Source organism: Vigna unguiculata, chromosome 11, assembly GCF_037176805.1.
Source record: "Vigna unguiculata cultivar grain cowpea cultivar isolate G323 ecotype 2 chromosome 11, ASM3717680v1, whole genome shotgun sequence".
In the NCBI taxonomy this organism is placed as follows: Eukaryota; Viridiplantae; Streptophyta; class Magnoliopsida; order Fabales; family Fabaceae; genus Vigna; species Vigna unguiculata.
The window spans coordinates 36571946-36595778 of record NC_140802.1 but is presented as its reverse complement, the minus strand read 5'-3'; the positions used below and the strand labels follow the sequence as shown (position 1 = coordinate 36595778).

The 23833-nt window shown below is 33.0% G+C and overlaps 1 protein-coding gene and 1 pseudogene across 1 annotated transcript; both read right to left on the bottom strand.

The window, feature by feature from the left end:
• Positions 1–5474: 5474 nt before the first annotated feature.
• LOC114168302 (fatty acyl-CoA reductase 1-like) lies at positions 5475–23392 on the bottom strand. Its single transcript, XM_085669252.1, has 8 exons — positions 23158–23392; positions 22774–22937; positions 12828–13103; positions 6698–6859; positions 6524–6605; positions 6160–6432; positions 5922–6049; positions 5475–5835 (listed from the first exon to the last, which is right to left on the bottom strand). The coding sequence occupies exons 1-8, from the start codon at positions 23272–23274 to the stop codon at positions 5676–5678; spliced, it is 1362 nt and encodes a 453-aa protein (XP_085525378.1). The 5' UTR covers positions 23275–23392; the 3' UTR covers positions 5475–5675.
• LOC114170351 (putative disease resistance protein RGA3) lies at positions 14236–19265 on the bottom strand (annotated as a pseudogene).
• Positions 23393–23833: the final 441 nt, after the last annotated feature.

Genomic DNA, 23833 nt, shown 5'->3' with positions numbered 1-23833 from the left:
AGAAAATAGAGTAACCTTTCATGAAAGGTTGGTTGAGTTTTCCGGTAGACATTCCAAACAAAATATGTCGCTGTAAACGTATATTTTATTTTTTGGTGCACATTCAAACTAAATTATTCTATTCTATTCTTTATATATATATATATATATATATATATACTTTATTTTTTTTTCTTGTGAAAAATAGTTGATAACGTCCTTGAACGGAAAATCTAATAGATTTGTGAAAAGTCATTGTTTTTGCAATTGCAAAAGTGAAGGAAGTGTTGGACAATCGGTTGAAAATCGCCTTTGAGGGTGGTGTACGACGTTACTTTTTCTTCTCTGAATTGTTCTTTTGTTTTATGGTTTCCCTCATTACTTCTTTCATTTTCATAATCAACTGAAAAAAAATAAAATTTTCGGACATTTTATGTAAAAGAAAGGCTTCAGTACCTATCAAAAGAAAAATACAACATTAATGAAATATTAGTCTAATCTACATAAGATATTAACGTCACTTTTTATTTAAAAATATTAAAGTGATAAATTTTTCAGTTTTATTGCTTATAAGGTTAAATACATTTTTGATTTCTTAACTTCTAATGAAAATTGGAATTGGTCCCTTTTGAAAACTTTTGCCTAATTTAGTCCCTCGTCTTTAAAAATGTATTGATTTAGTCATTTTAACTGAATTTTTTTAAGTTTATTTGATGTTTCAAACGTGTTTCATGAACACATTTAAGTTATTTACATTGTTTGACACATTTTCGCTTGAATGTTAATTGAAATGCTATAATGAAACACATTTGAAACGTGAAATAAACGTAACAAAATGTTGTTAAAATGATTAAATTCACGTATTTATAAAATTGAGAGACTTAATTCACCTAAAATTTCGAAGAGAAACTAATTCTAATTTTCACTAAAAAATAAGGGACACAAATATATTTAACCGTTAGTTATATATCACTACTAAACTATTTCACTTTACTCGATATGAAACAATAAATATTTTTTTACTAGAAACCTGAAGCATGATTTGTGTTCAATGGAGAATCACTCCAATTTTTTTTAATCTATACATATTTTATTTATCCTCAGATGCAATATAATAGTAAAATAATAAAGTAGAGTTGATAGTGTATAAAGAATGTGCAGCACATGAAAGTTTATTGAATGAAAGTAAAAAAGTGAAGTGAGTGGATTAAGAATGTTTTTATAGAATGTTGTAGTTTGAGATATGAGTGAAAGTGTGAGATAGTTTGGTATAAAGCAAGTTGAGTTTGGTGAGTTGGTGAAATGGCATGACAGCCACTTGCTAATAATACATGTACAATTGGCATTTGGCAGCAACTATATGCAAACGTGCTTCTAACCAACTTGCCAAATGCTTCTATCCCTTTAACACACTTTCGCTGTCAAAGTTTTTTTCTTTTTTTTCTGAAGATATTTGTTTTATATATAAATCTAGGTTGGTCTACTTCGTAGACTTGTGGGTCAGACTCTTTTTTCAACTAATAATTATATAATTGAAAAATTACTGATTTATTAAACTGTATAAAATAATTTAATATAAAAAAATTTGATTCTATTACTGAGGTTTGTTTCGGGTACAGAGACTGAGCGTCTATTTAAAATATTCGCTTAATCTTATTTTTCTTTATTGTCACTCGATTCCTCTTTTCTCTTCCTGCTCGGTATTCTTTCTTTTTCCCATTCGATCATCCAGACGATCGGAATACCTGTCAATTAGGCTCCAATGCCAAAGTCGTTTAGCCGTTACGGGCGGCCTTCGACCAGTTATTCTTGGGTCGTTCGGTTGTTGAGCTATTAATAACACTATGAAGAAATTGTCACATCAACGAGTCACGACTTAGATTGTCCGCTTATAGCGAGCGGCCGAAGGCCGCTTATCCTTGGGCCGTTTGGTTAGAGATGTTGATCAACCCTACGATACAAGATTTAAATTTTAAATATTTTTTACTTTTAATTTGTTAAACAAATTAAAATAGTTGGTTGATCTAAATTGAGTTTATATATCATTAAATTATAGATTAAACTTACCATTTGTTTATGTACCAAGGAAATGTGAAAATAGATTCGACAAAAATAAAAGAGATAAGAAATAAAATAAGATTTAAATGTATTTGATTAATATATTAATATTATATGTATATTAATTTATTTTTTCATGTCAAGTAATTTATTTTAGGTTAAAATACTCCGTTGGTCCTCGTTTTTGTTGCAGAATCTCAATTTGGTCCTTGTATTTTTATTAGTCTCAATAAGGTCCTCATTTTTGTAAATTAGTATCAATTAGGTCCTTTCCGTTAGTAGAGAAGTAACACTGTTAAGTGGGTGCCACGTGTCAGCTTCTCATTTTTTTGAATTTTTTAAATTTTATTTTTATTTTATTTTTAATTTTTAATTTTTTTAATTTTTTTTAAAAAATATTTATGCCACGTGTCAAGTTTGTAGTGTGTCACGTGTCAATCTAATATGGTGACACGTGTCAAATTATTGTATGAATCTCAATTTGGTCCTCATATTTGTTAATTTGATTTGATTTCAGTCCCAAATTTTTTTAAAATAATTTTAATTTCATGTGCTCCAAATTTAGAACAAATTTAATTTTTTTATAAATATAATGATGATACTTTTATTACAAGTGATATTTCTATTACATATTTTTAACAACATTTAATTTATTTAAATTTATATTTTACATTAAACTTTATTTAAATTTTATTTTAAAGTTATAAATATATAGATTAATAAATTTATATTCGGAATATTTGTATAATATTCAATATTAACAATATTTTAGAGTTGGCTTAAAAATAACAATTTTATAAATTCAAATGTAAAATTTTAAAATAATTTTATAAAAAATTAAAATAAATATATTTAAAATTTTAATATTAAATATAATTAATATTATTAAAATATTTAATAAAAATATCAATTTTAATAAAAATAATCATCACATTATATAAAAGTAAAATTTGGTCTAAATTTGGAGTGCCTAAAATTGAAATTTTTAAAAAAAAATTGGGACTTAAATCAAATCAATTTAACAAATATGAGGACCAAATTGAGATTCATACATTAATTTGACACGTGTCACCATATTAGATTGACACGTGGCACACTACAAAAGTGACACGTGGCATAAATATTTTTTAAAAAAATTAAAAAAAAAATAAAAAAAATTTAAAAAATTTAAAAAAAAATTAAAAAAAATTAAAAAAACGAGGAGCTGACACGTGGCACCTACTTAACGGTGTTAGTTATCTACTAACGGAAATGACCTAATTGATACTAATTTACAAAAATGAGGACCTTATTGAGACTAATAAAAATACGAGGACCAAATTGAGATTCTACAACAAAAACGAGGACCAACGGAGTATTTTAACCCTAAATTTTTGGACTTAAAGTGAGTACGTACTTTGAAGGCTTTTTTTGTATTTTTGGGTTGTTTTTGTTAGGAATCTAAGTGTGAGTCTAAGTCCCATATTGGATAGAAATGAGAAAGTAGAACACTATATAAGAATTAAGTCCCACATCACATTGCCTTAAGATTTTGGGTTGAGAGTGGTGTCAATTCCTTATGTGGTTGGACTCAAGTCTCATTGGTGTTTGTTCTCCCTAGTGATACCCCTAAAATAGGGTCCGTCCTCATTATTTTTTTAAAATTTTGTTAACAGTACAAATTATATTTATTTTTTTGGTAATTATTTTTTATTGGTACAATAAATTAATTTAATTAAAAATATTAGATAATAAAAATGACATAATAAAAATTACATAATAATGTTAAACTATATTAATGTTTATTTTTATTCCAATTTTTTTACCACTTATTGTTAAAAAAAACCTAAAAGTGAAGTCATCATCTGTGAAGACGACTTCACTGTTCACATGAACAAAAATTGATCTTTCCTCTAACAACTTTGTTTTTTAAAAAAAAAAGAATAAAATCGGCTGGATGGAGGACAATTTCACCTTTAATATCGTTTTTCATCCTGACAACTTGACCCTGTTTCGAAAAAAAATTAGACAGACCCTTTTTTATAAATTAAAGTTAAAATTGATCCTCAAATAAAAAAAAAAACCCACTTTGAACAAAGAACAACCATGAGAAAAGTTCAATTCAAAAAACGATGCTGTAAATTAATATACGACAAGTATTGCATGTCTCTGTATGGTTAGAAATATTTACAAGTTTGTCTTGGGGTTGTCTTCTATTTGTATACAAATATTGGCAGGTTTATTTAGGTGCAGAGAATAAAACACATGTACTTGTTGCATATTTTCCGATTAACAATGAATTTTCTACGCATGTTAAAGTGTACAATTTATTAACATATTTTTGTGTCTATAATTTTACAAATCAATGTGTTATAATACCGATAAAAATATCCATCAATAATATCAAATTGTTGACATTTTATATATCATCGATAATTATCGAAAGACTTTATACATTTGATAAAAAAATTTTACAAACGGATAAATTATCAATGAATTAAATGTCGTCGATAATCCTTCAAAAATTACAAGTTATCGATGAATTTCATCAGTTTTCAACCGATTATGACATTTGTGATATCAATTTTATTTTTTTTAAGTGTGTATTTAAAAGATGACTAAAGAACATATGATGGTTTAATAACTATCGTATTATAATTTAAGAAGTGATTACTTTAAAAAGTGTCATATTAAAACAACTTTTGTACTGAAAGATAATTGATGAGACGTTATTCATGTTCAAACATCAAATAATTGATAAAGACGAGAAAAAAAAGTGGGTTTTACGTTAGAAATTAACAAACACTAAATTAAAAATTATTAGAAATGCCTTTTATGGAAGGAGGATTTGACGTCTCGGGGGTAATTCAGGCTTAGAAAATTAAAATAGGGAAAATAATTTATTGATTATTAAATTTTGACAACTTTCTCTTACAGTTTTAGGTGATATTTTCTAAATAGTTTTTATTTCTCTATTTTCTCATTCTCAAAATAATCATTAATTTTAAAAAATTTAGTAAATAATTATATTGTAAAAGGTAGAATAGGTATTATAAATTGTGGATACAAAAGAGAGAATTCTCTTTATATATTACTAGCGTAATACAGACGCTATCGCGTCTATGTGTATAATTTTTTAAATATACATGATATTATATTAGTAGATAATAATATTATAATGTTATTAAGTTAATATATATATTAAAAATATATTTATTAAAAATAAAGTGAAATATATCAGAACAGATAAAAGAATAACCATTGATAAATAAAGAAGAAAAGAAGAAGCAGAGTCATATGATTTTATAAAAAGTTTGTAAAAGTAACGATCAATTTTTAAAAATTTAATAACTTATTATATTTAAAGGGTATAATCGATATTTTGAAAAGTGGATACAAAAAGAAAAATCCCTTTATATATTGTCATAGATTATTATAGATAAAGATGAGAGGAGTAATTAATCGTTGGGAAAACAAATGAAGAACTTGATGACGAGGAAAATATTACTGATAGAGGATTCGAGTACATCTAGCACAAACATTTATTAGGGTAGCTATTACAAATTTATTTTAGCTCAATTATTCTTTCTGAATTTTATTTATTTTTATTTTCCAAGTTCCATCAACCTTTATTCTATTACAGATTTATTACAGGTCAATTACTTGACAGCATACTTCACAAGTCCAGGAATGTGAACGTTTAACACGTAGTGAGTCCAATCAATGGTTGTGGGATCAAAGTTAAATCTTCCAACATCATCGTCATCTTTTGCCTTCATTTTTGTCATCCTTAAATTTTCTGCGTTCTTGTCATCGAAGCTGTGTCATTGAAGATCCACAAAAACAATATCATATATTCATAAAACCGAAGTTAGAACATCAATTTTAGAGTATTTTCTACTTACATTCCCTCAAAGAGGAGAAAAGGTTCATAAAATCTCATTATTCCCATCATCTTTTTCACTTTCCGTTTACTTTCATTGTAATAGGCCTTGTGACCGTAGCAGCACACTTTGTTCATCACCTTTAGTCTCTTCAAAGTAGAGCACCAAAATAAGAAACAAAAAATTGACTCAATCTGAAAAAACACCAGAATATATAAGGTAAAACTATGTGTGCTTTAATTTCCATTGAAATGCAAACCTTGAGAGGTAGCATGTATCGAATGTTGATGTATCTGTGAAATGAACTCACACTAGACATCCACGAAACTTTCTTGGAACAAGCCACTGGTTTTCCAAACATGTCTGTCAAAGGATGTTTTGTAAAGTATTGATGGGCCAAGTCCTCAAGATCAGAAATTCTGAATGGATTTCTGAGTGAAGAACCAATATGATAAATCAATGTCTTTGAACAACTCTTTGAACAAGCTTCCAGTGCTACTATCATTGAGTTTATCACCATGTCTGCTGGTATCTGCATGCATAATTATTTCAATTTATTCTTCGGTTTCAAATAAAAATGATGAGAGAAAAAGAAAAAGAAAAAGAATAAATTGATAACTTGCCGCTTCTATAATTGTACTCCGACGACCAACGCTTCTTCTTAATTTTCCTTTACCGTACATCACAACAAGAAGGTCCATAGTTCTGCATTCACGTCATTAAAAATCCTCATCACCTTTATCTCTTTTATGTGTTAATTTTTCCAAAACATTCTCATAATTCTTCGAAACACATACCTCACACCTTCGATCCAACCAGGAAATGGTTCAGAGTGAGTGTTGAGTATTATGGTGGGGCGTGCAATGATCAATGGTATATCACCTTTCATCTTCAACAAAATCATTTCCCCCATTGCTTTTGTAAATGTATACACATTTGGCCATCCGTGTAAATTTGACCTAAATTCAAATTTACAACATTGCCAAACATATATAAGATCAAAATTTTAGGGTTTCCAAAATACAGGAAAAATGAAATAACTTTTTACTTGAATTCCACCTATCACCTTATAGTTCCAAGGTTTTTCATAACTGATGTGATTGTTTTTTCACTGGCATTTTCTGCCTCAAGTTCCTTCAATTTTTCTTCAGTTAACAGTTTTTCTAAGTTGACGTCTAATCTTGAGGACCCATTTCAAAAGGTTCCTCTGCGACAAGTCCTTTTCCCTCGCCACATACGTAAGCTTAAACAACAAATTAAAGTTTAGTTTAATAGTATCATCAAAGGTTTTGCAAGTTTATTATTACACGTACCAGTAGATACATGAAGAAGCATTTGTAATTTACAACAGTTCTTGGCGAAGTTCAGAACATTAAGAGCACCCATCGTATTAATCCCCATCGCAACATCCAATCTGTAGGAAAAAAACAAATATAATATACGTAATGAAGATTATTTTCTTTCCTTACCATATATATAATTATATAATGATAATTAACCTCTCATAAAAATAGGTAGTAGCAGCAGCATTTACTATGATGTCCGTCTCCGCCAACAACATTTCTCTGAGCTTTGTGTCTTTAATTCCCAAGTTCTCAACAGAAACATCGCAACCAACAGCCAACAGGTTCTGAGATATGAAGGAGACAAAATCTGTACCCCATATCTACTTTGTCTAAATTTTGTTGGTGAGCAGAAACACAAACCCACATCTTCAATAGGAACAACTCAGGTATCCTCGTATCATTGAACACAATCTTTGCTAGTGTGGTCTTTCCCAAGCCTCTAATCCCCACAATGGGGATGACAGAGAGCCTTTTTTTCATTTTTTCATTATTATTCGGATTCTATTGCACCAAAAGCTGTATAATATTTTCTTTATCTTGATTCCTTCCTATGACATCCTCTTAGAATCATTTTTAAAATTCTGTTTTGTTTGTTTTAGATTCTGATAATCAGTTTTTGTTTTTCCCACTCTACTCTTTTTCCTTTTCTGTATATAAGGAACTTCGTTCCTCTGGGACTTCATGCTCCGTAACCATTTATCTTACACTAACAATAGAAGTCTTCACATTCGTTTATGCTTTCGTGCTCTCTTATCATCATTTTGCTCTCACGTCCTTTTGCCAGCACCCTGCTGTCTTCTTACCTTTCAACTATGAAGGATCATGTTGTCTAACATGGTATCAGAGCTCTTCGATTGAAGAGCTCTGCTGCGCCTGGTTTGCTTACTCTGATTCTTTCACCTTTCTTGTTGTTCTTTTCCTTTTTCTTTCACTGTATTGTCTTCTCCTTCCTCCGTCATGACTAAAGAAGAGAATTTTGAAAAGATGTCTATCACCAGTGAAAGTCACCTATACTTACATCCTGGAGAAAGTCCAGCGGTTGCTCGTGTCACCTGTATTAGATCCTGGAAATTACCATTCGTGGAGCAGGTCTATGTTGACAGCCCTGAGTGCAAAGAACAAACTACAGTTCGTCTGTTGAACCAGAAAAACTTCACATAATGCCTGGATAAGATGCAACAATATGGTCGTTTCTTGGCTTATGCACTCTGTTTCACCACAAATTAGGCAATATATTATGTGGATTGAGAACGCTGAAGAGATATGGAAAGATCTCAAGGTTCGGTTCTTTCAAGGTGATCTACTCCGTATTTTAGACCTCTAATCAGACGCGTCACAGCTAAAACAAGGGGACCAAATTTTTAGTGAGTATTGCACAAAATTAAGGGTCATCTGGGATGAACTTGAGAACTTCCGTCCAGATCCAATTTTTTGTAGCTGCAAAGATCTTTGCAAGGTTTCAGAATTAATCACCCAAAGGAAATCTGAATATCATGCGATGCAGTTCCTAAGAGGCTTGAATGAGCAGTACTTGAATGAGCAGTACGGTAATATCAAATCACATGTTCTATTAATGAATCCTTTACCCCCTATTTCGAAAACTTTTTCCTATGTGATGCAGCAAGAAAGACAATTGTTTGGGAATCATGTGATTAGTAATCAAGAAAATAAGATTGTCGCCGCTGCCAATACTTCAGTAACATGTTCTTTTTGCGGGAAAAGGGGTCATATTGAGTCTGTTAGTTACAAGAAGAATGGTTTTCCTAATAATAAAGGAGGAAAGTGTGTCTGCACCTATTGTGGCAAAAATGGCCACAATGTGGATGTTTGTTATAGGAAGCATGGATTCCCACCTGTCGGTCATAAAACCTTTAGTGCTAAAGCCAAATCCAATGAACTCAAGAATGATGAAGATGACCAGGAGGTGAAATTTACTCAACAGTAGTATCAAGCTTTGATGGCTTTGATCAAACCTGGGGTGATTTTGATAACATCACCCATAAACAAAGTCACATCAGTAGCATTTCTTCTAACGTTGTTAAACCAGGTAATATCTTTAATTGTAGTAGTTTCTTTCACAATAATGAGAAATGGATTCTAGATTCAGGGGCTACAAATCATGTTGCCATAAATCTTGACACCTTTGCTTCGTATAAAAGGATTAACCATGTCAAAATAAACCTTCCCAATGGTATTTGTATTAATGCCACTCACAAAGGAGATATAAAGTTGAATAATGGTATTATGCTGCATAATGTTCTCTTTATACTCGATTTCAACTATAACTTGATATCTATTTTAAAGTTAATAGCAGATTCTCAAGTACATGTTATTTTCACTAACTTTGGCTGCCTCATTCAGGACCAAGTGAGCAAAAAGATGATTGGTTCAATTAGCTTCCATGAAGGACTATACATTTTGTATGATTTCAAGAATTCTGTTAATTCTACGTGTAGTAATACGTGGCACAGAAGGCTTGGCCACTTATCTGACCAAAGGTTACATATATTGAAAAGTAAACATGGTTATATAGATATCAGAAATGAACACTGTGATGTATGCCATATGGCAAAACAAAAGAAACTTTCTTTTTCCAATAGTCAATCTCGTGCTGATAAATGTTTTAATCTCATTCAAGTTGACATATGGGGTCCTGCACCCACTCCTTTTTTACATGGACATCGCTATTTCTTAAATGTCATTGATGATTTTAGTAAGTTTTCTTGGATATACCTCATGCATAATAAATCTGAAACCACAACACATCTCACTAATTTCATTAACTTTGTTGAAAATCAGTTTGAAACCAAAGTGAAAGTGATTAGGAGTGACAATGGCCATGAATTTAAAATGAATGAGTTCTTTAGCTCTAAGGGCATTATACATCAAACCAACTATGTAGAGACTCCCGAACAGAATGGGATTGCCGAGAGAAAGCACCAACACTTGCTCAATGTAACTAGGGCTTTACTTTTTCAATCTAAAATATCAACACATTTTTGGTCTTATGCCCTCACACATGCTGCTTTCTTGATTAATATAACCCCTACTCCCTTTCTCCAAAATTCTACTCCCTATGAAAAATTATATGATGATTCTTATAATTTTAAAAATCTTAAAATCTTTGGATGTATGTTCTATATGCAAACCATATCTGCTAAGCGTTCTAAGTTTGATCCCCGTGCAAAAACTGGCATTTTTCTTGGTTTCCCGTCTAGTACAAAAGGGTACATAGTGTTTGATTTGAAACATCATGACATCAAAGTGTCTCGTAATGTCTTGTTCTATGAAGATGTTTTTCCTAGCTGCACTAACATTGATGATTCTGTTGTTAGCAAAACTGATATATGTTTTCCTGTTAATCAATCATACAAGTCTACTTTTGATCAGCCTGATAATGCATATAATGATACTGTTTCTGGAATTGAACAGTCTGATATTAGTGAACAAGCTAATAATTCTGCACATTCTGAAATCAGTAACCAAGGTAACAACTCTGAACAATCTAGTACTATTGACATTGGTCATAGAAGATTTCACAGAACTAAAAGTGTTCTTACATATTTGAAAGATTATCGTACAGATTTAGCTTGTGTCAAGTCTTCAAAATACCCCATCCAATCATATGTTTCTCTATCTAGATTGTCTACTCATTTCCAACAGGTCACCCTCAGCATTGATAGTCACAATGAGCCAAAATCCTTCAACAAGGTTGTTCAAGACTCCAATTGGAGAGCTGCCATGGATACAAAGTTAAAAGCTCTTGAACAAAACAAGACATGGACGTTAGTCAAACTCCCTACCAACTGCTCCTCTATAGGCTATAAATGGGTCTACAAGTTAAAACATAAAGGTGATGGTTCTATAAAGAGATATAAAGCCCGCTTAGTCGCAAAAGGATTCACTCAACTTGAAGGGATGGACTTTCTTGACACCTTTGCGCATGTGGCCAGACTTACAACAGTACAAATGATTCTTGTTGTGGCTGCCATTAAAAATTAGCAATTAATCCAGCTTGACGTCAATAATGCGTTCTTGCATGGTGAGTTAGATGAAACTATATATATGGATATGCCTCCTGGAATGACAAAAACAGATCCTTAGCAGGTATGTCTTTTACACAAGTCTCTATATAGCCTACGACAAGCTAGTCGTCAGTGGTATGCTCAACTATCATCTTTTCTTCTTAGTCACAACTTTAAACAATCATCTACTGATCCTTCCTAGTTCATTCATAAAAATCAAGATAACTGCTTTGCTTGATCAATGATTTAAAATAAAGAATTTTGGAAATCTGAACTACTTTCTTGGCTTTGAAATTGCCCGAGGCAATAAAGGAATAATTCTCTCTCAAAGAAAATACACTATTGACTTGTTTGAAACTGGCACGTTAAATTTCTCTCCCTGAGCACTCCTATGAATTTTTCTATCAAGTATCATGCAGATGGTGAAGTCCTTCCTAATCCCACAGCTTATCGTAGACTCATTGGGAAACTCATCTACTTGACCAACACAAGGCTCGACATCACTTATGTTGTCAATCATCTTAGTCAATATGTCTCTGCACCAACTACGAACCATCATCAAGTTGTGTTCAGAATCCTTCGTTATCTAAATGGGTCCATCAGACAAGGGATTTTTCTTGATGCAAAGAGTGATATTCATCTCAAATCTTGTAGTGATTCAGCCTGGGCTGGATGCACTGACACATGATGATCGGTAACATGATTTTTGGTCTATCTCGAGAACACCCTCATAGCATGGAAATCAAAGAAATAGGCCACTATATCTAGGAGCTCCTCTAAAGCAGAGTATCGGGCTTTAGCACAAACTGTGTGTGAAGTTCAGTGGCTTACTCATATGCTGCACGATCTGAATATCATAATGCCACAACCTACAACTATTTACTGTGACAACACTTCTGCCATCAAAATTGCCAATAACCCTGTTTTCCATGAGCGTACTAAGCACATAGAATCGATTGTCACACTATAAGAGAAAAGATTCAGCAAGGCTTGGTCAAACTCCTCCTTGTCAGGACCAACCATCAGCTTGTCGACATTATGACGAAGGCTCTCCTCCTGGAATCTTCACGTAGCTCAACTCCAAGCTTGGCAATCTCTATATATTGCCAACTTGTAGGGGGTCTTAGAATCTATTTTAAAATTCTGTTTTGTTTGTTTTAGATTCTAATAATCAGCTTTTTTGTTTTTCCCGCTGTTACTCTTTTTCCTTTTCTGTATATAAGGAACTTTGTTCCTCTAGTACTTCATGCTATGTAACGATTCTCTCTGATCATCATTCTGCTTTCACGTCCTTTTGCCAGCACCCTGTTGTTTCCTTCTTACGTTTCAACTATGAAGGATCATGTCATGTTGTCTAATATCCGAATCGATAACGTAGGAGTATGTCATGTCATGTCCTTCCTATGTACAAAACGTCTATCAACATCAATTCTTTCAAGACCAAACTTATGTTTGTCTGCTGCAACCTTGTCCAATCTCTTCTTGATTGTTTTGATCTGTTGAGTCATTCTATAATGAAAAACAAGAGGATTATAACTTGAGAAGAAATGTGCTACCTGGTGCTTCCATGAGCTTGGACAACTTGTTTTCGCAATGTTTCGCACTCAAATTCATCCAACATATTTTTGGCATCAGAGAAGACATGTTTGATCTGCCTCAGCCATTCCCGTAGCTCATAATTCTCCTGTTGCTTCTCCTCGGCATCTAACAGCACAGCCTTGACTAACAAGAGAGTTTGTGAAACCTCTTGCAGATGGTGGTATAACCTCAGCACGTGTGAAGTTTCATCGTATGTCCAAGAAGCAAGCTTTGCTATGAGTGATTCTGCGATGCTGAAGAGGAGTAATTCAGCCATGGTTATCAAGAAATCACAACGGTGGAAGAGATTTTCTGGACAATCAGTGTTTGAAATTTTTGAAGAGGTTAAGTCGATGGAAACTGTTTTTGACCTTTGAGGGATTACACGTCTTACATTGTTGACTAGAGTCGAGAAAAGATATTTTGCAGTGTCATTGTCTTACACCAAACAATAATAAGTCTATTCTTTTAAGAAAATAAAATTTAATCAATCTATTCTTTTAAGAAAATAAAATTTAATCAATCATATACAGATAGGGTTTGGACTTGACCATACTATAGCCATGTTGGACTAAAACTTGCCTATAAATTAAAGTTGTATTTTTAATAATGGCAACAAATTTTGAAAATGGAAAAAAGTAACATATATCGTTGAAGAATGGGATTTACCTTAGTGTAAAGAAATATATCATGTGAATGGTGAAGTTCAGTCATGATCTCACTAATAGTTCGTGCTCATATGCTAATCAAAACCAGGATAAAAGTAGATTTTCTATGGTTCTTCGATGGAAAAAACTTCAAAGGTGAGTTCCTTTTACATTAAGTCATAAACAAATTCATATAAGAAACCAAAATACCACCACCCGAAAACCTTAAAACAATGATTGAGCTAAAATCAGATCATATACGAATTAAAAGTCAGATTTTGAAAAAGCAAATAGGAAACAACTTCTGTAAACTAGATAATGCATAAACTAATTTTAACTTGTGGAGGAACTAATTTTGTGTTTCTTCTGATTTTTCATTCCCCTAAGTATAATGGAGAAATCTTTCCCCTAACATAATTTGCTATTCAAGATCTCTCAACATCAAACTAAGATATTATTAATCACAGAAATACAAGTAGGAATTCCCTGTTCTTAAAACATTGGGCGTTTCGAACTCTCAGAGTCTTAAGTCTTTGTTGCTGGATGGAAAAATTGTCCTAAATTAGAAAGTTTGATTGTTCATGCCTGCAGTAATTTGGAGTTGGAAATGTGGAAGTACCATGAAGAACAAAGCCCCAATGTCGAAACGTTTCCAGATAGGTTAACAACACTGATATGAAAACACTTGCTATAACGGATTGTCCAAATTGGTATCTCTTATTATAACATATTTCTGAAAGATATAAATATCAACACAGTAGGATATATCATTTGAAAAGAAAAATAATTAAGTAATTAAATCATGAATATAATTTTCACCTTTTCTAGCTGATATGGCAAAAGTATTTTTTAATAAGAAAGAAGTTTTAAAATGCCAACAATGATAATTTAGAAGCAAACCAAACTTTTCAATAGCAAAACTCTGTTTTATATGAATTGAATTATACTTGAGTGACAAGTGAATGTTTGAGATGTATTCATCTATAACTATATTTCTAGTTATTCAAAATTTAATTCATTAACAGGCTCTAACAGGCTTGACAATAAAGGGGATGAAATCAATTAGATACAATTATAAACAATTTTCTTCATATGTGAAAAAAAGAGACATAAGCGTCATGGGAAATATAACATATATAACTACTCCTGCTCATGCTTTTCTCCGTTACCTCTGGCTTTGTACTTTGTTTTTGCAATTACAAAATGCTAGAGAAGCATACATGAGTAAACACTGAATTAAAGTGTATGCTATCCAATCGGAATTGCTCATGGTGATTTGCTTCATTTAATAACATTTATCACCACAAGATTCTAATTTTATATACCTGTTTTTGGATTGGTAACTTAAATTTCTCTTTCATATCCCATATTGAGGTTCTAACCTACATGCAATTGCAACAGCTTAAAACTCTAAAATTTATAATTCCATTTTCCTAGACCGGTTCTTATACCATTGATGTTTTCTTTTTTTTCAAGAGAAAATTCATTAGGAAAAGATTATATAAATGTGATCTAAGTCTAATCCATATAAGAGATTGATACTACTTTTAACTCAAAACCAAAAGAAAATGAACTTATGATCTTTTTTCTTATAAGGTATTCAACTTTCTTATTTCTACTTGTTGTGGAACTTAGACTCAAACTTAAATTCCCAATAAAATGAAAGACGGATCATAAAGTATAAGATTCACAAGATTAAGAGATTTAGAAACTATAAGTGACAAGGAGGCTCTAAAATGAACCGTCCATTCATTGAAATCTAAATTTCTATACTAGAAAAAAATAGGCAAGAGTAACATAGAAGAGATGTCATCATCATGGTCTACATCAAGCAATCACCCATAGTGCGATCCATGTAGGGGTGGCAAAACGGGTTGGGCCCAACGAGCCAGTCCATCAGCCCGTGCTAAAAGGAACGGGCTGGGTTGAAGATTTCAACCCGTCAGCCCGTTCTGGCTCGTCCCGTCCAGCCCGTCAACTTGACGGGGCCAAAGTACGGGCCAGCCCGTCCTGGCCCGTTTTAAAAAAAAAAATAAAATAAAAATAATTAAAAAGATTAATTTTTTAGATTACATATTTTAAATGTATAAATATATAATAGTATTGTAATTTAAATCATTAACACCTACGAATTTGCATTTAAATTTGATTCATTCACTTATAAGGTTTCCAACAAATGTCACTTCTATGAAATGTTCTAGAAGTATCATGATCATCGGCCATTGTTGGTAAATAGGTATATTATTCGTAAAATAATTATAGTGAAAGTAGAGAAATAGAAAAAAAATGAAAAAAAAAAAAAAATTGGCAGTGGCCACCGCCGGGGGTGGCGGCCGGTGGTGGGAACTGACGGCGGCCGACGATGACAGCAACTGGGGGTGGTGGCTGCAGGGGAAGGAATAATGTGTTTTGAACTTTTGGGTAAAAGAAAAGTAGGAAAGTTTTAGGGTAAATAAATTTTACTGCTCTGTGGCTGCAGTAAGTAAGTGAAATAATAAAATAGGGTAAAAGTGAGAGTGAATTGTAAGAAATCAGAAGAGGTTTGTATTTTAATGGGTCAGGCCCAATTTATTAAGAAGTATAAGTTAGGGTTTCTACTTATCTTCTTCATCCTCCCACATTGTTGTCGCCATCATTCTTCTGCCACCATTCTTCACCATTCTTCCCTTCTGTTCGGTCATGGTTTTTGCTTTTGGGACCGAATTTTTCGCCACAACCGTTGTGTCACCGCCACCCGCCATGCCAAAAGCGGCCGCCATGAGCCGCCATGAAAAAACAGATTCGCCTCAGCCTTGTTGTGGCAGAAGGCCTGGAAATCGTTACCGGTTTCCGCCATGGCACCGCCATGGCCGAAATTTAATAACACTGCTTACAGCGTAAATTTTCTGAATAATTCAGGACAGTTTATGATTTGTAAACGTTCAAGGGCAGTGAGGCAATTGATGCCATCTGGAAGAGAACGCAACTTCGAGCAATCTTTGATGTCAAGTGCTTTCAGACAAGTTACCATTGGTAGCCAATCAGGAAGCACCTCAAGATTGTGGCAGTGTTCTAGTCTCAAGGATAGTAGTGTTTTAATAGATCCTTGAAGCGCAATGAGGCAATGTCTCTATCTGTAGCATTGAAGCAAATACTATTGCTTTTAACTTTAAGATGAACTTCTGGTCTTCATGACCCTTAGACAATTCCAATTGGTCACAGTTCCCAATCCACAACGTCTTTAATGCAGGAAAATGCTTACTGTCAAGTGGCAAAGCTTCTAGCCTCTTACAGCTACTAACGTTCAATGCTTTCACATAAGGAAGTTCTATCCCTAAGAATAAAGACTCCACATTATCACAACAATGAATAGTCAAATACTGAAGAGAGCTCAAGTTTGCAATGTCATTCTCGGGCAAAACAGCTTGCTGTGTGGTTATGGAAAAATCTCGATGACTGATCAATTTTCTTAATCCTTTGGGTAATGCTTCTAGCTCCATGCATCCACCAAGGTCCAACACTTGCAAACTTTGAAGCTCACAAATAGAATCAAGGAGTCCCCTGATTTTCTTATTATTATAAAGACAGAGAGATCTCAAATGTTTTAACTTCCCAATGAAATAAGGCAAAGTTTCAACTGAAGAATGACTTAAATCCAAAATACGCAAGTATTTGTACCTTGAAACCAATGTAAAGAAAGCTTCACTCTTGGCACCAACACCATCCTTAGGAAAGAGAATGGTTCTCACACCTACTGATTTTGAACTGATTGATTTGTCATCCAAATCGTTCTCGACAAATGACAGATGACGAATACTCTCAGGTATACTTTGAATGTGGGAATTTATAAGTAGACACTCATCTTTTGCAACAAACAAGGCTAGATCATGCACCAAATCATGTATTTTTAATGTATAAATTGCCCCATAGCTCACAAAATCTTGAATAAAAGATCTTGACTGTAGTTCATAGAAATACTGATTAACAACATCTTCTTGTGTCATATTCTTTTTCAGAGACTCAAGGAGTCCGAGTGCACCCCAAAGAGTAGCTAACTCAAAATTAATTGTACGTGATAGGCAAAAAGGTGCTCTAAACCACTAAATAGGCTGCTGCCTAAAAAGCAGAGTACACTCCAGCCTTTTGAGCAAAGTAAGCAGTGTAGATTGTAGACCTGACGCATTAATAAAACTAGTCCGAGTATACTCCAGTTAGCTAGTTCGGGTATATTCCAGCACAGGAACCTTCATGGTGAGCGCTAGTTACATAAATAGGCAACGTGGAAACAAGCAAAGAGGTTACAATACGGTGATCAGCTAAAGAGAGAGTTGAAGTGAGTTCGGCACAGGAGCAGAGAATGTTTCGGATATATAGTAGTGAGGATTATACGAATCCGTGCTGGAAGATAGAATGGTAAAAGGAGAATTAAACTAATTAAACATAGTTAATAAAACCTAAAACCAACTAAATACGGCAAACCCTAGGTCCATAGGGTTAGGCCCATTAAAGTACTATAAAAGGCACTATTCACGAGGTACGAGGATCACGCTATTTTTTACTATTACTATCATTTATTGTCCTGACACTGACTTGAGCGTCAAAGTGACTTTGGAGGCTCCGCCACCAGCAGGACTTACCATCGGAAGGGGATATTTCGGCTCGCGGACTTGGATATTGAAGTAAGGTGGACATGTGCATTTGAAGGTTCATTGGCTCCTATATCTCCTATATATCAAGTGTTAGCAAGTATATTTGTACTTAGCAGGAACATTAATGAATTCGTAATCCTTTGGGTAAAGGGAAAACAAAGCAAAGCATTGCCTCAAATAGGATGGCATAAGATCATAACTTAATTTGAGTGTAGGTAAAATATCTTCTTTTTCTGTGGTAAATTCCAAATTTCACTGTCTCTCACTCATTTGCTTCAAATTTGGAAAATAATAAACTCCCTATAGTTCTCACTGCCAAAGGAACCCCTCTGCAGTTTTTCAGAATATCTATGCCAATATTTATCAAATGAGGATAATTTTCCTCTCTCCTTCTTTAAATGCCCATTTGACAAACAGAAGCACCGAATCCACCAAAGAAAGACCTTGTAAAATGTGAGAGGAAATCGTGCCCATCAAGGATGCAATGGAGTGATTACGAGTGGTCACTAGAAATGCACTTCCTACAACAACACCTACTTATATTAAAGCCCTCAACTCAACCCATTTAACACGGTCTTCATTCCATACATCGTCCAAGACAAGTAAGAACTTTTCACCAACAAGTTTGTTTCTCAATTGATTTTGCAGCTGCTCCATGTCTAGTATGTTCAAATTCTTTTGGAAACCAGGAGCATGAGAGTGTGAAGCAGAATCGTTAGCAGAATTGATAATTCTAACAACCATTTGCTTAATGTCAAAGTTTTCTGAAACACACTCCCACATCTTTAATGGGAAGCACTCGTTTATCCTGGCATCATTAAACACAAACTTTGCAAGTGTGGTTTTTCCCAAACCTCCCATTCCCACAATAGGGATAATAGGGGGACTTTTATCAACACTAATGCTGCAGCAAAAGATGTATGATATCTTCTTTGTCATGTTCCCTTCCAATCACATCTGAAACACTCACATGGGAGTGTGTCATCTCTCTTCGATGCACAACACGTGTGTCAACATCAATTGTTTGAAGACCAAACTTATGCCTATCAGCTGCAACCTTGTCTAGTCTGTTGCTGATATCTTTAATTTGTTGGGCCATTTTGTAACGAAAAACAAGTGGATTAGAGCTTAAGAAGAATTGACCAACCTTGGTTTTGGTGGTACCGTGAGCTTTGACAACTTAATTTTGCAGCGTTTGGCACTCAAATTCATCGAGCACATCTTGGGCATCGGAGAAGACACGTTTGAGCTGCTTCAGCCATTCCCGCAGCTCATGGTTGTGCTCTTGCTTTTGCTCAGCATCCAACAACACAACTTTGACTAATGAGAGAGTTCTTGTAAACTCTTGTAGATGGTGGTACAAACCCATCACCCAAGAAGCTTCTTCATAGAGCTGAGACACAAGCTTTGCTATGAGTGAATCGACGATGCTGAAGAGAAATGATTCGGCCATGATCATCAACCCAAACACCAAAGACTTTTTGACCAATACCAAATATGAAAAGTTGAAGTACAAGCTCATCTCAATTAAACTAGATAGAAAAAAAAATTGAATCAAGTAAATTCAATTAAAGGGACAAAACCAACATTTTATCCCTCATTTGAATAAAAATATCCTATTACTATATTATAAGGGACACCTTAAATATATTCATACAAAATTTTCAAAAATATTCAAAAACTGTCAACTACATTTAGAATGCATACGTAACTCATATTTACAAAAATGAATAAATATGAAGTAAGATTATAATCTGGAAACATTCCACTTTTGGCCTACAACGCAGCAAAAGATAGCTAAAGAGTTCATCAGCAATCTGAATAACATCTTAAAATTTTCTCATCTGAACAAAGACAGTCAAAGCACACTTTGATAATTCTTTTCATGACAGGACAGCTAAAAATATATCCATATGGAATTTACCCAATGAACTAGAAAACCAAAGTGTGATTCAATAATTTGAAGTGGGACAACTCAAAATATATCCTTATGAAAATTGCACTGTGAATCAAAAAAACAAAGTATTATTCGATAGTTCCATTTAAGGTGTATGCCCAACTTAAGTCATAAGACTTTCAAAATTCGAACCGCAATTTCAACTCAAATTCTAGGAGCAAATTAAACAATATATCTATAACATGTCAAATCCATACAAAGATCAATAACAATATATATTTGCCATAAATTCAATATTAAACTAAATTGTAATCTGACAATTCCACATGAAATTAGGCTCTCAAACCATTATTGTTTCTTGTGATAACTAAACATTTTTATCTTGCATAATAATTCAAAATGTTAACTCGGATATACTTAAACCTTATCCTGACCATGAATACATATTTTGAATTTTGCTCCGCAGTCTCAATGTGGTTGCACACCCAAATTAAACATCCAATATTCCAATTGTAATCTCTCAATATCATTTCAACTTAAGAAATAGTCATAAATAAAATAAAGCATTCATCTCACTACTGAATTATGAGCAACAAATAAAATATTAGCATCTAAAATTTGCATTGCAAATAAAAGCACTTTTTAAGGTTTTCAAAAATTGGAGGCACAATATCAAACCAAGTTGTAGGACTCTCAAAATTGGAAGACTACACCAACTCAAGTTATTGGACTATCAAAACTAGAGGCACAATTGTTACCCTTGATCAATACCAAAAGTTTGATGAAACATTTCAAAGGGTCAACTTAGATACCCACCTAACCAAATTTCATATGCCTTTTTAACCAATACCAATAATCAAAAGTTGAAGTACAAACTCAACTCAATTAAACTAGACAGAAAAAAAATATGAATTCAAATCCAATAAAGGGGCGAAAACCAACTGTATATCCCTTATTGGATAGAAATGTCATATTATCAGATTATAAGGGTCAACTTAGATATAGTCATCCAAAATTTTCAAAATTATTCAAATTCTATCAACTATATTTCGAATGCCAATGTAACTCGTATTTACAAAGTCAATAAATATGAAGATTATAATTCAGAATCATTCCACTTTGGGCCAACAATGCATCAAAAGATAGCTAAAGAATTCATCAGCAATCCGAATACAAGGAGGCAACTCAAAATTTTCTCATGTGAACAAAGACAGTCAAAGTGCACTTTGATAATTTGTTTTACGGGACAACTAAAAATATACCCATATGGAATTTCAACAATGAACCAAGAAAATCAAACTGCGATTCGATAAATCCTGGTGGGACAACTCAAAATATACCCTTATGAAATTTGCACTGTGAACCAAGAAAACAAAGTGTTATTCAACAATTCCATTTAGGGTAAGCGCCCAACTTAACTTATAGGGTTTTCAAAATTGGAGCCACAATTTGAACTCAGATTTGACAAGAGCGAATAAAACAATATATTTGTAAGATGTCAACTCCATACAAAAATCAATAACAATTTATGTTGGTCATAAATTCAATATAAAACCAAATTTTAATTTGACAATTTCCCATGAAATTAAACTCACAAACCATCATTGTTTCTTGTGATAATTGAGCATTTTCATCTTGCAAAATGATTCAAAGTTTAACTCAGATAAACTCATACTTTATCTTGACTATGATTACATATTTCGAATTTTGCTTCCTCTGTCTCAATGTGGTTGCACACCCAAATTACACATCCAATATTCCAATTGTAATCTCTCAATGTGGTTGCACACCCAAATTTCACATCCAATATTCCAATTGTAATCTCTCAATATCATTCAACCTCAAGAAATTGTCATAAATAGAATAAACCATTCATCTCGAAACTGAATTATGAGCAAAGCATATGAAATTTGCATTCCGAATAAAAGGAATATTATAGAGCTTTCAAAAATTGGAGACAGAATATCAAACCAAGTTAAACGACTTTCAGAATTAGAGACACAATTGTTACTTGTGATCAATAATAAAGAATTCATGAAATGTTTCAAAGGGACAACTTTTACATACAACATGCAAAATTTACAAAAAATAAAAATTGAAAACCACATCAAGTCAATTGAACTTAGGATACCCACGTAACCCAATTCCATTTGATTTTTTGACCAATATCGAATATCAAAATTTGAAGTAATAACCCACCTCAAAATTAAATTAGACAAAAAATACATTTGAATTTCGTAAATTCAATAAAGGTCTCCAAAACCAACATTCAATCCCTCTTTGGATAAAAATATCATATTGCAACCAAATGGTTGTAAGCAAATTTCCTTTGGTGAAGAGTGTCACCCTTGGTCATGGTTATTTCAACATCCAAATGATTGTTTTTCATCAAAGGAAATAAGTCAATGTATGCCCAAAGGTTGTTAACTGGACATTTAAGCAACGACATCAAGAAAGAAGTGTCACATTAACATCATAGTAACACTTATCAATATTAAATAATCAGACAATGTTTGGTAAAGGAATAAGCATCTCAACAAAGAATTTAACTTGATCTTAGTATCACGAGGATAATAGAACTCAATTAACAAGTAAAATCATGACCACGATTAATGAAGACAGACTAATACAATGTCATCCAATATACATATCAGTAAATAGACGAAAAGGATGCTAACAAGGTTACATGATAATGTGGGGGCAATAACATAATGTAGATAATATGTTAACATACACAGAAGTAAAAGCACACCTGTTTCTAGACTGAGGTTCCCCTTTTAAAGCAAGAACAAAACCCACGGGTAGCCTCTCACCGGTACTCGCTCCAAGACTGCCTCTTAAATTTTCTTCAGAAATAACGCTATCATTTGCGAAAGACCGTCGATACCTCCCACCGACTCTATTAGATGCATTCTCCTAATGACCACAAAAATCACCTCATAAAAAATCTAACCGTCACAGCCACAACACTAATATCATATCAACTTTCCGCTCCTAATAACAATTCAACATTCAACCGATACTATGCATACAAATCTTCAGGAATTTCAACTTTCAATTGCAGTAACGGATATGTGGAATATGGAAAAAACAAAAAAGAAAATGAATATAACAGGTGGTGACGGAGGCGACGCACGTGGTGGCGACGGCGGAAAGAATCGGCGGCTTGGAGTTTTGTGTGGAACCCTAGATCGATAGCATTTCGTCCCAATCGATGACTTCTGGTGTGGAATAGCTCTGAAACGCTCGTCATACACAGTGAATCACGAATCAGTGTTTCTGTTTCGACGAGCGAATAAAGATCGATGAAGAAATGGAGAAAAAGGAAAGAGTGACTATAGGAAATCCTGAAATTCGAAACGCTTATAAAATTACGAAATGAATGTTAAATAATATAGGTAGAGTAGAGGTAAAGTTACCGTTGGTTTTAAATATTATATAATTTTTTATTTTTTTCAATTGTCGTCATTTTATTGTAATGCAAGATACTAAAATTTGATTTTCTACAAGTGAGTGCTCTGAATAACAATAATATCAATTATGACCATTTTAAAAATAATTTTCGGATTATTCTTGAAAATGTTCTGGAAACGTAAAGAATAGAGATGAATTCAACTCTTTTTTTTTTTTCTAGAGATTACCCTACCATTAATTCTTTTAAAATTTATTTACTCAAGTCTTCGATCACTCGATGCATATTTCCAACAAATTAATGTAAAAAAAAAATAGAAGAGCAACAGGAATGATAACGAAGGTGTGGGTTTTACTATATTCATATTTTTAAAGTAAAAATTTACCTTTCGTCTTTTGTT